The following is a 14,928-nucleotide window of genomic DNA, read 5'->3' as shown; positions in this document are numbered from 1 at the left end:
AATAACAACCACCAACCCCCCCAAGGCCTCCAAGCAAGGGTGCAAAGCTACTGCCACCATGGTCCTGTAGCTTTTAAGTGCAGCAGTTGTGTCTCCTCTCATTCCCAAACATCCCTCCCTTCACTTGCCCTGCTTCTCTCCCAGCTTTCCTTTCCTTATTGGCCAATTCTCAGCACCTAAATAAAATCCCTTTCTGTGGTTACTTGACAACACAGTCTGCACCCTTCATGTGTCCACAGAGATCACTCACTATTATTCAAGATGTACTTAAAGATCTTTCTTGCATGTATGTGATGATGTATGTGCTGAACAGGAGATTTAGCCCTTTCCTCTGCCAAAACAGCATAGTCATCAACTGTTCAATCAATTTTTAGGAGAAAGTATCTAAATACATACTTTAAATTTTTTTCCAACATCAGTTATCTTGAACCCAGAAAACATACTACATAAGTACATCAGTTATAGCAAACAAACATACTAGTAAATTTGTACTGAAGTGAACTTCATAGCCTGCAGGAACATTCCAGTACTTCTTCTCATTTTCTTTTCATTTGAATTATTCAACTTCAAAAAGTCAAAAATGTCACGTGTGCACATTGCTAGAACTTGTAAAATGAGTGATCTGGAATTTTCAAGTCACTACTTCACTGTTGTGCTATAAATTTACTGTGCAACACAACAAAAACCTCATTTCCAGATGGTTCTAACGAGGCCAGTGGATCTCTATAGACAGTGGGGGTAAGCAAACAACCTATAGAGTTCTGAGGCAACTTTTCTATTTCTATTTGAAATAGAGCCTGTACAGAAGAGCTGCACTGGTTGACAGAAAGGCTTGTTTCTCCCCCAGTACACACTTCATAAATAGGCCAAGAACCAATGGAGTTAGAATTAGTTGCTAAGAATTTGACTTCCATTTATCAAGTTGAGTGAGGTTTATAATGCAGCAACTATTGATTCAATTTGCACATTATTATGGTACGCCAAATGAGCTGGAAATCTGAGCACACATGGCTGCAAAAGATTCTCAAAGAGAGTTAAAAGTGCTCAGCAGAAATAATACTCAAAGTATAAAACCCACCCAGGGAGGTAAAGCATTATGGACACCAAAACACAAAGGGAGTTTATATAATTCTGCCATCAAAGCACAACTCATGCACTTTGGCAGTACTTTATCTTAGTTCAATCTCACTTCAGTTCATCAAGTAAAAAAATAAAACACCAGAAAAAGCAACCTGGACACACTTCTGATCACTATTACCATCATCACTGAGTTACTCTCATATATAAAACAATATTTCTTCGTTGTATTGGAATACGTTACTTTAAAGAACTGAAGTATTGCATTTATGACTGAATGTAGCACCTTCTGCAATGAAATTTGGGGGATTTGTTTGAAATCTTTCTGAGTTCGTGATTAGGAGAATTTTCATGTTAAACTATGGAAAACTCTCTGCCAATTTGTTGGCATTTGGTTTGTTCATAAAAATGGAAAAATCGAGGTCAGAAAACTGGAAGAATGACATTGTTTCTGGCTGCAATTCAGCTTTTGAATTCCTGACCAACTGAGCCAAAACCATGGATTTTTAGTGAAAACCTGTTTATTTTACAAACTAGCTGTAGGCACTAAAGGTACTTTAAAAGCAGTGTTTTTTTCAGTTGTTACTGACTACAGCGAGGAGCTCACAGTCTTATCTGACAAAGCAGTGATCTCTTTTCCAAAAGTTTCCAGCTACATTCAAACAGCTGCATTCCTCATGTCTCAAAAAACGGGCCAAAGTTTTCGCCTTACGTTTTCTGATTTCCACTTTAATCTGTAGGTGTATTTCCTAAAGCTCAAAATAAGCTGGAATTGTCTTAAAACCCACTTGAGTACTCAAGAAATACCCACTGCCACTTCCCACTATCAAAGATTTCTCTCAATCCCGCACTATTACTTTAGGCAAGGCCTCCTCTAGGACATCACTGGTAGCAGGGTGGTAACTCACATCTACTGGGATCAGCCCTACTGTACTTGCATCCTTAAAACAGCCTCTTTAATTCCTCTTCTCTGCCTCTGACCAAGCTAACTGGTCAGTTGGAAAACCAACCTGTAGAACAACGTGAAAGCTAAATCAGCTCCTTTTGTTTTCCCTGCACCTTCTTCTTGGACACACGTTCCAGATGAGAGCAGATCAATTATCCCTTTTTATTTCCAAAGGATTTAACAGTTTCAGGTGGAATTTTTCCTGTTCTCTGGTTGGTTGTGGAATCATGCACTTAGAATTTTAACTCTCCTATAGGTTTATAAACCTAAATTAACCTATTTTTTCCTCACAATCTCAGTAATTCTAGCAGTAAATATAAATAATATAAAAAACAACAGTAAAGCAAAATAAAATGAAAACAACCCTTTGTGTAAGAGCAGCAAAAAACGTTACTGTCTCTTACCATGCATAACATGGAGAAGCTGATACTTCCATTATTTGAATTAAATAACAAAAGATATTGAAATGTAAAATCTGCTGTGGGAATGTTTATGAATATTGCTTAAATTACATTACAAAATGAAATTAATGCAAAGCTGCTGCCACGATCTTCCATGCAATTTAATTTACAGTTTGCATAAACAAAGAGTTCTAACACATTCGTTCGTTTCCTTTAATTTCTTACCTTGCCCTTCTGGAGTTTCACCAAAGGGATTCACTTCAACCTGAGTGGCATCAATTTTCAAGAAAAGATTATAAAGCTTCTTAATTTGATCTGCTGCCTGAATTTGATCAAGAGATTTACAATTACCACACAGAAAAATAAAAGTTAATGTTTTCAAGGCAGAGGTAAGCTGATATTGATTATTTTTAATGTGTTAAATTGCACACTGGCTGTAGATAATTATGGCTTTTATTCCTGTTTTAATTATAAATATAAATACTACCTAAAACAGCAATAAAGTAGCATTATGATGCTGCATAACACTTAGTAAATGTGCATTTAAAGACTACATGAACGAGATTTTCTATGAAATAAACAGCGTGATTGGTACGAACAACTTTAATTTCAAAAGTATTTAGCAGTTTATAATGACACATTCTCCAGTACACCCAGACCTAAGTTGTGTGCACGTTAATCAGTCTGAATTCAGAAACCATGAAGCAGTACGTGTATATAAGTGACTTTAGAAACAATAAGCATTTCTTCCCGCCTCACACTCTAATGTTTTCAAGAAATTACATCAGAAGTATGCTCATTTATTCCCTAGAAGATATGCTTGCTTATTCTTTATTGCTTCTTACCAGCTCTCTCTGTGACTACTTCTGGGATCAGAGTATTGCCACTGCCTACTAACTACCAAGCCACTGGTTCATATGATATTCTTCCATTAAAAGAACAGCTTAGTCTTCAACAACAGCAACACAAACTTGCATTAAAATAAAACACCCTTTGGTTCATTATACAGCAACAAGCTATTAGCTGAAACGAGCCTGCAGATGAAGAAGTACACTAATAAAGTACTCTTCAAATTTGTTCCTTCATTACTGATCATTTGACTGAAGAATACAAACAAAAAACATTTGGGACCTCTCATAATAAGCAAAAGGGAAGTCAGTTTTCCCCCACAATTTCACGAGCAAGAGAAAACATTATAAACAGAATGACTCAACCCCAGTGCAGCCGTGCATCAGGAAGAATGTGATCAGCAGGTTGAGGGATGACCCTGTCCCTCTCTACTCAGTGATGATAAGGCTGCACCTCAAGCACTACATCCAGTTTGGACTCCATACTCCCAGGTTGACATTGTTCAGAAAGAAGGCTTCCAAAACTTTTCTTGGTCATCACATGCCCTGCAATGAGAGGCTGAGGAGCTGGGCTTGCTTACTCTGAGGATGCTAAGGATCAATGTAACGGCAGCCCATAACTGCTATGAACAACAGTTACAAAGATGATGGAACTGAACTCTTTTTACCAGGGGCAGACAATAGCAAAAAGGCACAACAGCCACAGACTGTGCCTTGGGAAGGTTCAAACTGAATACTGGGAAAAACAGAATAAAACCAATGCTTTTTGCTAAACGGCTTCTAGAGCACTGGAGAACAGCAACCAGTGTGGTCAGGAAACCTCTTTGTCTTAGAGGTTGTCAAGGCTTGGCTAGATGAAGTCACAGCTGATGAGATCTCACGTTTCCCACAGCCCCATTTTGAGCTGGAGAACGGACTAGCTGACCTCCAGACATCCCCTCTGACCAACACATTTAAGACTCTTTAAAGAATTATATTTTTGTCCTAGCACATCACCAGAATTACTTAAGTTTTATTAAGGGCTGCTCTACCTTTCAGCACCTCACTGAATCAGGGAGAATCAGGGAGCTTAATGTCACCATTTCTCTCTTTCAAGCCTCTTCAATGCAAAACATAAAATCCCAACCCTGAAGTACTGAATGCATAAGTAAACACTAGGATTCATCTGAATAAAACCTACGTCCCTGTGATTCAATGAATTCCTTTGAGGAGCTGATACACAAACAAAGAAATGCACGCACCAGAGCATTATTTAAATGTAATGTTGAGAAGTCCATGTGTAGTTGTTAATTATTAAGTACTAGAACTCTTCGAGGGTTGAAAGGTTCTACAAAATCATTCCTCCTCATTAAATATACAGCCAACTCTTCAAATGTGTGTTAATCAACTTAATGGTTATGCATTTGTTAATTGCACAGTTGGGACAGAAAATAATTAAAACTGCTGAATTAAAAATAAAAGAGTTCTACAAAAATGACAGTTTGATACTATGGAAAAAAAAAAAAAAAAAAACCAGGCAAAAGCAGCTTAATATTGTATCTGTCTTTCAGTTATCAATGTTAAACTAAACAAGCTTTTTCTTCTCTGCAAAATGATACATAAAGGCAAAATTCTTGACTAGTTGTGTCCTGTGTGGAATTCCAATAAATAAAAGTAAAAGAGATACTGAAAATACAACAAGCTGCTAGCTATCCACCTTATTTTTGAGTTCAAGTAATAAAAAAAAGTTTCAGTTAGATAACAAGATACACTTCTACTTTTCCTCATGTTAAGGGAGAGTAGTACTGCCAAAAAAGTACCCATGTTATTCACTAAGCTCTAATAGCATTCCAGTAGAACCAAAAGAATTTCACACGGTGTAACAGCTTGTCATCAATTGCTTCTAAGACCAAGGATTTACAGTTTGTAAACCTTATTAAAATTGCTAAATCCTGATGACAAGTATGGGTACAATTTAGAATCTAAAATGTCAAAATCGTGTTGATCTAATAGAAACTTAGCATCTCGTGTCCATTTGGAAATCATTCACCATATAGCTTAGCTAAAATGTCTTCAGTAAAAACCAAGGAAGCAGAGTCAAGTCACCTGCTGTTGCAGAGGTCCTTTGAATCCCAAATTTTTTGCCATCTGCAGTGCCTGATGATCTTGTATGCCTTCGAAAATATCTATTTCCTCCTGTAACAATGATATGCATAAATGTAGCTAAATACTCAATCGAATGGAGATTTATAACTTCAAAAGGAAAACACTTAGTATATATTTGCAAATTAGTAATTAAAATATGGCTGTTTGCCAAAGTTTCTGAGACTGAGGCTATAGCAGCTGCCTATAGGGTATGTTATAATTGCCACACTATCTACGAAACAGTCCTTCCAAAAAAATATGTAAATCTTCAGGATGGCATGCTGACAAGACAATGTGACACCAGTTTTCACTTTTAATTACTGTACAGATGGCGTTGACGAATATTTAGTCTGTTAATTTTTATGACATCTTCTGGAATATTTTCAAAGTGATGGTGTCACTGCCCAGTAACACTGTAAAGTTTATATAATTTCAAAATATACATTAAATATTTCTATAATTTTTTTGCATAATTATCCTTGTTTCTATCAATTATTTTCCCAGATGAACAGCTTCAGTACTCATTATCATGCCTCAGTAACATAAAAAAAATCTTAAATGTAATCAATGTTAAAAACAATTAGAGCAGATGTATTGCAAATGCAAATGTCATCCAGGTAGTAAGAAATAATTAACAACTATGTCAATTAGAAGAAAGCACAAAAATAATCAAACTGGCAATGACCCACTTGTGCAAGAACTGTGTACCTTCCTGAAAGCAAAGCACTGACTCACTCAAAAAACATTTCATATGTTAAGTTTAACATATCATGTAACAGCCAAATTTACACTCTTTGAATCACAGAATCATAGAATCAATAGAGTAGGTTGGAAAGGACCTACAAGATCATCCAGTCCAACTGTGATCAAGCTGCAGACACAAATACTGACATAAATCAAGTGTCATGCACACTTCATCTTTTACTAGATGGTTATGTTCAGCCCCTTATTTAGTGAAATGTGATTTCTGTGGTTTTTGATAGCTTCTTTCCACATTTGGAAGTGATGTGAATGAAGAAAAAAGGAAAAAAATATATTATTTTTGATAACTGATGAGGAAAATGTTGGATCTAAAATATTATTTCAATACCTTAAAGATAAGTTCCGGGCTTGTAGCTGCAACTTCTTCTATGTCAACACCACCCTGTGGACTGCCAACCATTACAGGTCCATTGCAGGCTCTGTCCATCAAGATTGCAAAGTACGTTTCCCTTGAAATATTCAGTGCTTCTGCAACCATCACCTAAAAATCAATACAGGGGAGAGGAAAACAGAACAGTTCTGTGTGGTCCATTGAGCTGGTGCCATCTGATCTGAACACAGCTTCATCTCCTTAATGTATCAACATAGTGAGAACTTTTGCACATTGGCTTTCTGATGCATCTCTAAAAGTCATTTCAGAAACTAAGTAGTTTTATAGCTTGGAAAACGTCTCGGAAAATTCAATGTTTTCATGAAAGAATACTAAATTTCCCTAAATATTCTTCATCTTTAAAAAAACACATCTGCATATAATGATGAGCAATTGTTCCTACGACCACAACACATGCCACAATCTCAAGTACAAAGACCAAGGTGCTGCTCTACCATTTTGCTTTTCATTCTATAAGCTAAGCAGTCACCTTTGCACTTCAATTCTCACTGCAGCTTCTCTTTCCGACAATAATTCTCCTCAGCAGAGCTACTATTTTGTATCTTTCAATGGAAGCAGCAGAAACTATGGAAAACACTTCTTTAAGATTAATACAATTTAAAAAAAGTAGATGGCAATGCCTTTCTAACACCATCTGTTTATCAGGTGATGATTTTGAAAAATGACCACAAAGATCATCACTCTGAATGAAGCATAAGATGAAATTCATTCTATCAGTCAGTAGTTCAAACTCTTGAAGCATATAAGGAGACCACACACCTGTAGTATTAAAATTGTCTACCCAGCAAGAAGTGTTCCATCATGGAAATATTTCTGGGGTTTTAATAGTTCAAGGACTATGAGCAAGAAAGATGTACTGTACTTTCATCCAACTTGCTTTTTTGACATTCTACTCCTGAGTACATAAGAAAGAATGTACTTACCTTCTGCCAGATTGTACATCTTAACAAAACAGGAAACAAAAAGTAAGAGAGAAGAAATTAAATGAAGCCCTCTGTGGTCAGAATGGAAGGAAAGATGCTATTTCTTTATTCTTTTGACTTGGAAGAAAATATTGTTTACAGTAATTTTTTTTACCTTGCTTTACGTATAGCAAGCAAGGTAAATACATATACATAACATATATGTTAACATAGGGTAACATGAAGCAATAGCTCAAACTATCAGATATTCCAGAGTAGACTAAAGAAAACTCAGGGAAAGGAGACAAACTATGAATACAGAAAACTACCACACCACATTTCTTACAAGCATCTGCCTATTGAAGGTTTCAATAAGGGGATGCTAGAAGCCCAACTCGGACACACAGCTCAGCTACCTGCTGCTATTCATCAAATTAGAAGCAAAACAATCTGAATTTGTCACAGTCAAACCTTTTTACCTGCACGTGTAGTTTCACCTTCATACATATCCTGTATCAGTGCATCTGGAAAACGTCAATTGCTTTAGACACAAGTTAAACAAAACCACCTGGTCCTACTGGAGCTTCTTGGAGTAGTTCAGTAGTTCCAGAGCCCTCAGGATCCAGGCCTGGCTCAGGTCAGAAATCAGCACAAACCTTAAGGACTACAATTTCATCACACCACGTTGGATTTACGCTACTAAATCTGTTATCTGCTGCTTCAGATCCAAATGATTATCCTCACCGTTGTGAATTAACATCACCAAATTACTGCTAGTCTGTCTACTCTATAGCAGCCAATACAAATTGCTGTCAGGCTGTGCAGTGTGTCACATCTCCCAGCAAAAAGTTACTTTCCTACACCATCCTCCCTGTCTGATGCAAAGCAAAACCAGGTAAGCTGGCATTCAAGGTCTACAAACAGTATTTGTTAAAGTCTACCCAACATTCACATGACAAAAACTAAAGCAAAACAACGCATTGATGAGCATTTAAGACCGGTGCAATTGAATATACAAGCCATTAATGTGTCTAATATTTTGCCTGTTTTGCTTATGACAAAGAATGTGAAATATTATTAGCTAGGTTTTTTTTTTTTTTTTTTTTTTTTTTACCACATTTGGTTTATATTTTAAAACTGCCTTAGGGAAAAATTATTTTTCCCCAAAACTTCCTGATAACTTCAAGTTTCCCTTCTCAAAAACATCACCTGAAAGTATGTCACATCTACTTTACTGAGTGTAACTGTACCAGCTCTTTTATACTGAATCAAATATTCAAAACGTTAATTCTGTTATTGCTTGGGGAAAAAACACAGGTAGCAAATTCTCAGGTTGTCACGATAAGAAAAAACTGCCTTCTCAGATAACCAGGCTCTCCAAATTCCAAGCTGCCACGAGAGGATTTTATGTAAACTTACAAAACAGCTTGCAAGTTATGAAGTTAGAGGAGACTTATTTATTTAAGGAACATCAATCTGAAAACACACAAACACACTTTAAATTCTGTAGTAGTTGCACAGGCTGAGAAAGCAAGCTGAAAACTCATTTTCTGTTCCATATTACTCTAATAGTACAAAAAAATCTTTTTCCCTTCCTAATACATCTAAAAGTTGTGTGACTTCCACTCCCTGCTTTGACATTAGCTCACTGTTTGCTCTGCAGAAAGGAATGTGTGACAAACATACAAATTAAGCTAGGACTTTCAAAATTCAACTGTATCATCAGTGTATAATGTCTGACAATAGATGATCCACTTCTCCTCGTCAGAAGCGTGGCATCGATTTATCATGCATCCAGTTAAAATGCTCACACTATTTCCTGCAATGCTTCCTTATATCTTAGTAGCAAAAGAAACATGCTATCAAGTCTGCTTCCCTAGACCATTGAAACTGAGTAGCACAGACTTCATATTAAGCTTCACATATGCTCAGTAGCTATTTTATATGTGGTAAATTGGCATCTTTACATAATTTCTGTTTGGAAAAATAATAAACAAACAGACTTCTCTTTCATTTTTGTCAATTTCAAAGAAAAACCTGGAAGTTTCTTTGTTGGAGCTAAACATGCAATTGAATGAACAGACTTGCACTCAGACAAAAGAGAAAAACGTATCAGTATGGGACATTTCCAAGTAGTTTAACTGTGGGAAAATGACAGAATCAAATAATTTATAAAGGAAAGCTGCTTTAACAATACGTTTTCAAAGCACAGTCCCTTCATATGGGAAATTAAACACACACACACCCTTTTTATATCCTTAGTGTCATCACAATCTCTAACAGACATACTTTAATAACGTTTCTCCTGTTTAAAATCTAGTATTTCTTTTAACAACACCTTATCAGGAGTGATGGTAATTTGCTGTCTATGCTCCTCAAGAGAAGAATCACCTGAGCACTTTCCTGCAGCCCTCATTAGACAGCAGCTTTCCAGATAAGTGTTCCCCTTCTATGCTAATACCAAGCTGTTCACAATATATTTAAAAGTGATCTGCAGTTTCTTTCAGCTCATGCCAAATTATCTCCTGGCATCAGATACAGCGTGGGTCTAAACTACACACCTGTCTGAAGAACTTTGTTCAGTAAATCAAAACAAAATATATATACTAGGTATGCAATTGCTAGGATTTTCTGACTTTCATCAAGCTAAAAATAAATCTTGAAGTGCTATCTATGCTTCAGTGATTTGGATCAACACATAATGACACACTCATTCCCAAAGTTTGTGGTGAATGAATTAAAGATCATTATACTGCAAATTACCAGGTATATATTACTTCCTTTAGTGGAAAGTCAATGAGCATGTAGAACTCATACGGAGTTCTGTCAGCATCGAGTACGCATCTGATGAAGGATGAAGCAATGAGAAAGGATTCTGTGCATCACAGGTGGCAAAAAGGAAGATATTTTTCCACTTCTTGGTATACTGAAATGGATAGACTAATCACATGTACACAGTTACCTGTTTTTTTCTTTCATCAACTGGATGAAATAAATGTGACATTGGTAAAGGAATGGAAGAAAAATAATCTATGACATACACGCCAGTATGATAATGCACAATGCAGCTAGGCAGTTCTTAATTTTTAAGAGACAAAACCTTACCTTTTTCACTTTCACACCATCCTTTGGAGTCTGCTTTGTTGACAGATTGTACCCAATCATCTGTTTAGCAAGCTGTTCAACAGTCTTAGGGCTGCAAACAAAGGAAGGTTAGCTTATTGAAAGATACTAGAAGACACCTACGTAGCTATTGTAGACAGCTTGGATATTACTAAAGAAGCAGCTTATGCATAATTTCTCAATTTTCAAGTCTTACTCTTTAGTTAGATGGACTCCTCCTTTCAATCCACTGTTGAAAGTACCTTTTCCTCTCCCTCCAGCCAGAATCTGTGCCTTCAGAACAATTTCTTTTGCCTCTGTAAAAGAAAAAATAGTGCTCTTCTACCATGTGCCATTTACTGAGCTTGTTATTTTAAGTTTCAAAAGCATTTCCAGGTTAGATTGTTTAAAAACAATGAGAAGTTCAAATAATAAGAGAAAATTAAATTTACCATTTGTAAAGCCACCTGGCAAAAAGAAAAAGAAACCAGACGTTGAAGAATAAACAGACAGTACCTATTAGCTGGACAAATACATCAGTATTTAGACGAAAATCATGCTATCAATACTACAGGACCTGCACAACAAGCCATATCACCAGTAAGTTTGACAACTTACACTCTAGCATGGCTTTTTTAAAGGATATATCAAGCAATATTTTGTACTGAATGCAGAACAAAAATGCTCATCAAGGATAATAAATTCCAGTCCTTTCTCCGAGTACGTGCAGGCAAGGCTATGGATGTGGTCATAAAAGAAGATATCTTCCTCCCCAAAGGACAGGTAACCACAGAGCAAGGGCACTAGCTGTGAAAACATGTTATCTTGTTCACGAGACAAGACATCATTTCAATCTGTGGTAATGTGAGTATAACAGTGACAAGAAAGTACAGCGAGACACAGAGACAGAATTAACTGCAATAAGATCCACATTCCAAACCAAAGGGTTCCTCACATCCTTCTGAGTAAAACAACCAAAACCAAGACAAACTCCAAAGCACTTCTTGAACCATAGATGTCAGCTATAGGATTTTTATATGCACTGACACTACTCTCAGTGCCCAAAATACTACCAGGTATTTTGAAGCATGAAGACGCTACTACGAACACAACATTTTTGCTTTGTGATTGACTCAGTTCCCTCTGAGTTCTGGGGAGATCTGACTGCAGCGATGTCTGGATGAGGTCACACCTTGAATCAAACTGGCTGCTACAAGTATGCAAGAAAACATGGTAATTTCACATTAAATTGACAGATTTGCTGCTTACATGGCACAGGATATATATACTTACAGTTAAACAAACACAGGCTTCCTAGGCTTGTATTACATACAAACGCTTTACAAATGACTAAATACAAGTTTGGAGGTGCAGTCTTTTTTGGTGAAGACCAGTTCTAACACAGCATCATTTCAGAGTTCCAGGAACATAAACTTCAGTGAATAGAAAGCAAGTTGTGTCTTAGGACAGAATAAATATTATGAAATAAATATTCCTTTTTGTGCATTAAGGCAGAAACGTATTTTTAAAACAGCTATTGGAGGCACTGTATTGAGAGTGACTGATTTCCAAGCTGCTCAAGCCCAAATCCTTCCACGTATTTATCCGTTCAGTAACACCTGACATATATCACTCTGAACCTTAAAAGCCTCCTTGAAAGTGCACCATGCATTTGAATATATGTTCTCAGCTCCCTATTATTCATGCCACTCCAAGGCAGATAACAAGGAAATTTAAATGCAACAAAAAGTTTTATATCAAGCATTTTCTAAGCACACAAATTATTAAGATGAATTAAACCTATAAATCATTTTCCAAGCTACAGCAGTACACCCTAATGTTTCAGTAGCTGCTGTGATAAAGAATTTGATACAGTATTGTTAATGCATCGCTAATAGATGCGGCAAACATTTAATTAGATCAGTTTATGAGCTGACCACACTGACAGGGCGGGTTTGGGATGTCAGTGAGATGCAATGCCAGTTAGGGGAGCATTGATCACCCCCCTGTGCACAGATCCTAGGTCAGCAGCTCCTTTTTATTCCTAACAGCACGGCATGGAGTGTTGATTATCCTCATTTGGCTACAACAAACGAAGACAGAGAAAGGAATTAACGTCTACGTTTTTAGAATCCACTAGAGAAATATCAAGGCAATGCAATGACTTCAGAAAAACAACTATCAAAAGCATAAATAAGCACACTAGAAAGTAAGCATAACCACGTAAAGATTAGACCTGAGGAACTAATCAATGTGGGAGCTCGGCAGAGCACGGTACAGCAGGTTCTGCTTGCCCTGGGGAAACCAAGAGGAAGCAATTTAATTCAATAGTTATTTGCCCAAGCTCTGTAAAATGAAGTAAACCAGCCAGATCTTATTTTACAGTAACTAGGCCTGATCATTCAGTACTTACCAAGCTGATTCACTACTTAACAACACCATTTTATTTAAAGAGCTGGTTTCCTGAAATGTTCACATAAAGTTGTCTGAATGCCATCTTCTGCCTGAGTTCCCAAATTGCTATGAGAATCTACCCCAAAAGACAAATCTGGTTTTAGCTGGGATATGTAAGGCAATTAATTCACCTTCACCTTCATTTGTAGGCACTAGCAAAAACAAACAAGAACTAAAAAAGAGTATATAAAGTCAGTATTACATTTATTAAAAACAAAAAAGCTGTAATTAATTTCAATTAGAAGCCTTCCAAACTGCTGTAGGAAGGTTGGAAAAATGTTTCAGGGCCGGTTGTGTAGTTATTAGTATTGTGTTTGAAGAGAACCTTGCAGAAACGTGTCTTTACACTCCATTAAAGCACAGTGCAACATTTTCAACAGCACTGCATTTGGTAATTAAGGCTCCAATGAACTTCTGTTTATGTCCATTGATGGAAAATGAAAAAAAGCAAGCAAAACAAAAACAACCCACAGAGACTGTTTCTTATGTGCACACAGATCTGATGCCACAGATTCAAGATCTTCTTTAACCTTAAAGGTAATAATAAAAAAGACTTTAGCATCTTAGTTTAGCAGCAAACAGTTGAAAACTTCTCCATGCAGATTAATGACACATTTCTGGTAACAGTATGCGTTCCTAACTAATTTTAACTTGAATGCATTATTATCTCAGACTTGACAGTTTTTCTATTGAATCATATACACATATGCATATACATTTTACATTACCCTACAGAAAAAAATCATGTATATACAAATATGTGCATACATGTATATATTTTAGATAGACCAAAATACAGCTAAGCCAGATGCAATTAACTACGACAGACCTGTAATTCCCCAAGTTTAAAATTTAAACACTGCAATTGGTTCCAACCATGTTCATTTCTAACATTTCCTCTAAGAACAGAGGAAAAACTCGTAAGTACTTGTATTTTAACCAAATGCCATTGTTTCAGGAGAACAGAATACAAAACTCTAAGGCACAAGCATCCTCCACATTGCATTCAGCAACACATCTCCTTCCCTGCAGTCAGCACAGTGCATACCAATGGCAGAGCTGCTCCTCGCAATTGCAACAGGCTCAGCTCTATAATGAAAGCCTATTTAGAATCAATAAAATCAGTCCTGCTTTTGGGAGCTATGATTACTCTGGTCCACTGGTAATGCTTGCAGCAAAAATGAAACAGCTTGTTCTCAGCCCACTGCTGTGTATATTTAACTACTGAATTCCTGATTGTGAAACAATATACTAAGAACTACAGTTCTGCTTGTTATATGGTATGTTAATTTATTACCTGTGAACAACTTTCCATTATTATTGATACGACTGCGTGATCGCAAATTAGCCATGTTAACAATCACATTAAAGCACGCTGTAGCTTACCAAAAATAAGCTGCTCTAAAGAATAAGGAATGCAAGCCTGCACAGCACAAGACCTCACTCCTGCCTGCTGAACAACAGATCTGCACCCCAGAGCACTCCAGAGTGGCAGCACACATGGCAGTGAGAGCACAGGGCTGAGCAGGAGGTGGCCTCACACAGCATCCTAATGACATCTCTGTCTCACCGTGCAACCTTCCGCAGCTCAGCTTCTCTGTCTGCAGGGGTTCTGTGAAAATTAATTAGCGTTGGCACCTCTTGAAAGTGCAGAGCCTGTTTCTATTACACTTGTGTATTTTTGCCCCAGTGTAAGGCAACTGATGACAGGAAAAGGGCCAAACTCAGGCATCTCTCCTGTTACAAGGTAAGGACACACTGCAGAAGATATGGAAGTAACCCATGGGAACAGTGTGATGAAGACGCATTGAGGACAGGCCTAATTCACATCTTGCAAAAGCAGTGTCTGCTCACTGACCCAAATGGGACCATAAACACTTGTTAGTCCAACCTGCTTTGTGATTTTTCTAAGCCTTTCCTG

General features: G+C 37.0%; 1 protein-coding gene across 1 annotated transcript in view; it reads right to left on the bottom strand.

Moving 5' to 3' along the window:
* Positions 1-14,928, bottom strand: part of SUCLG2 (succinate-CoA ligase GDP-forming subunit beta) — a 101,916-nt gene that overhangs the window by 45,268 nt on the left and 41,720 nt on the right. Inside the window, exons 3-7 of the mRNA XM_042823310.1 lie at positions 10,771-10,870; positions 10,557-10,647; positions 6,487-6,639; positions 5,358-5,447; positions 2,650-2,746 (exon numbers count right to left, since the gene is read on the bottom strand). Coding sequence (XP_042679244.1) covers positions 2,650-2,746; positions 5,358-5,447; positions 6,487-6,639; positions 10,557-10,647; positions 10,771-10,870 — 531 coding nt within the window. The remainder of the gene's footprint in view (positions 1-2,649; positions 2,747-5,357; positions 5,448-6,486; positions 6,640-10,556; positions 10,648-10,770; positions 10,871-14,928) is intronic.

The sequence above is a fragment of the Centrocercus urophasianus genome, unplaced genomic scaffold, assembly GCF_019232065.1.
Source record: "Centrocercus urophasianus isolate 14NV4802_14NV808 unplaced genomic scaffold, USGS_Curo_1.0 seq_22, whole genome shotgun sequence".
Lineage (NCBI taxonomy): Eukaryota > Metazoa > Chordata > Aves > Galliformes > Phasianidae > Centrocercus > Centrocercus urophasianus.
Note: the sequence above shows the minus strand (reverse complement) of the source record. Positions and strands in the feature narration are given on the sequence as shown.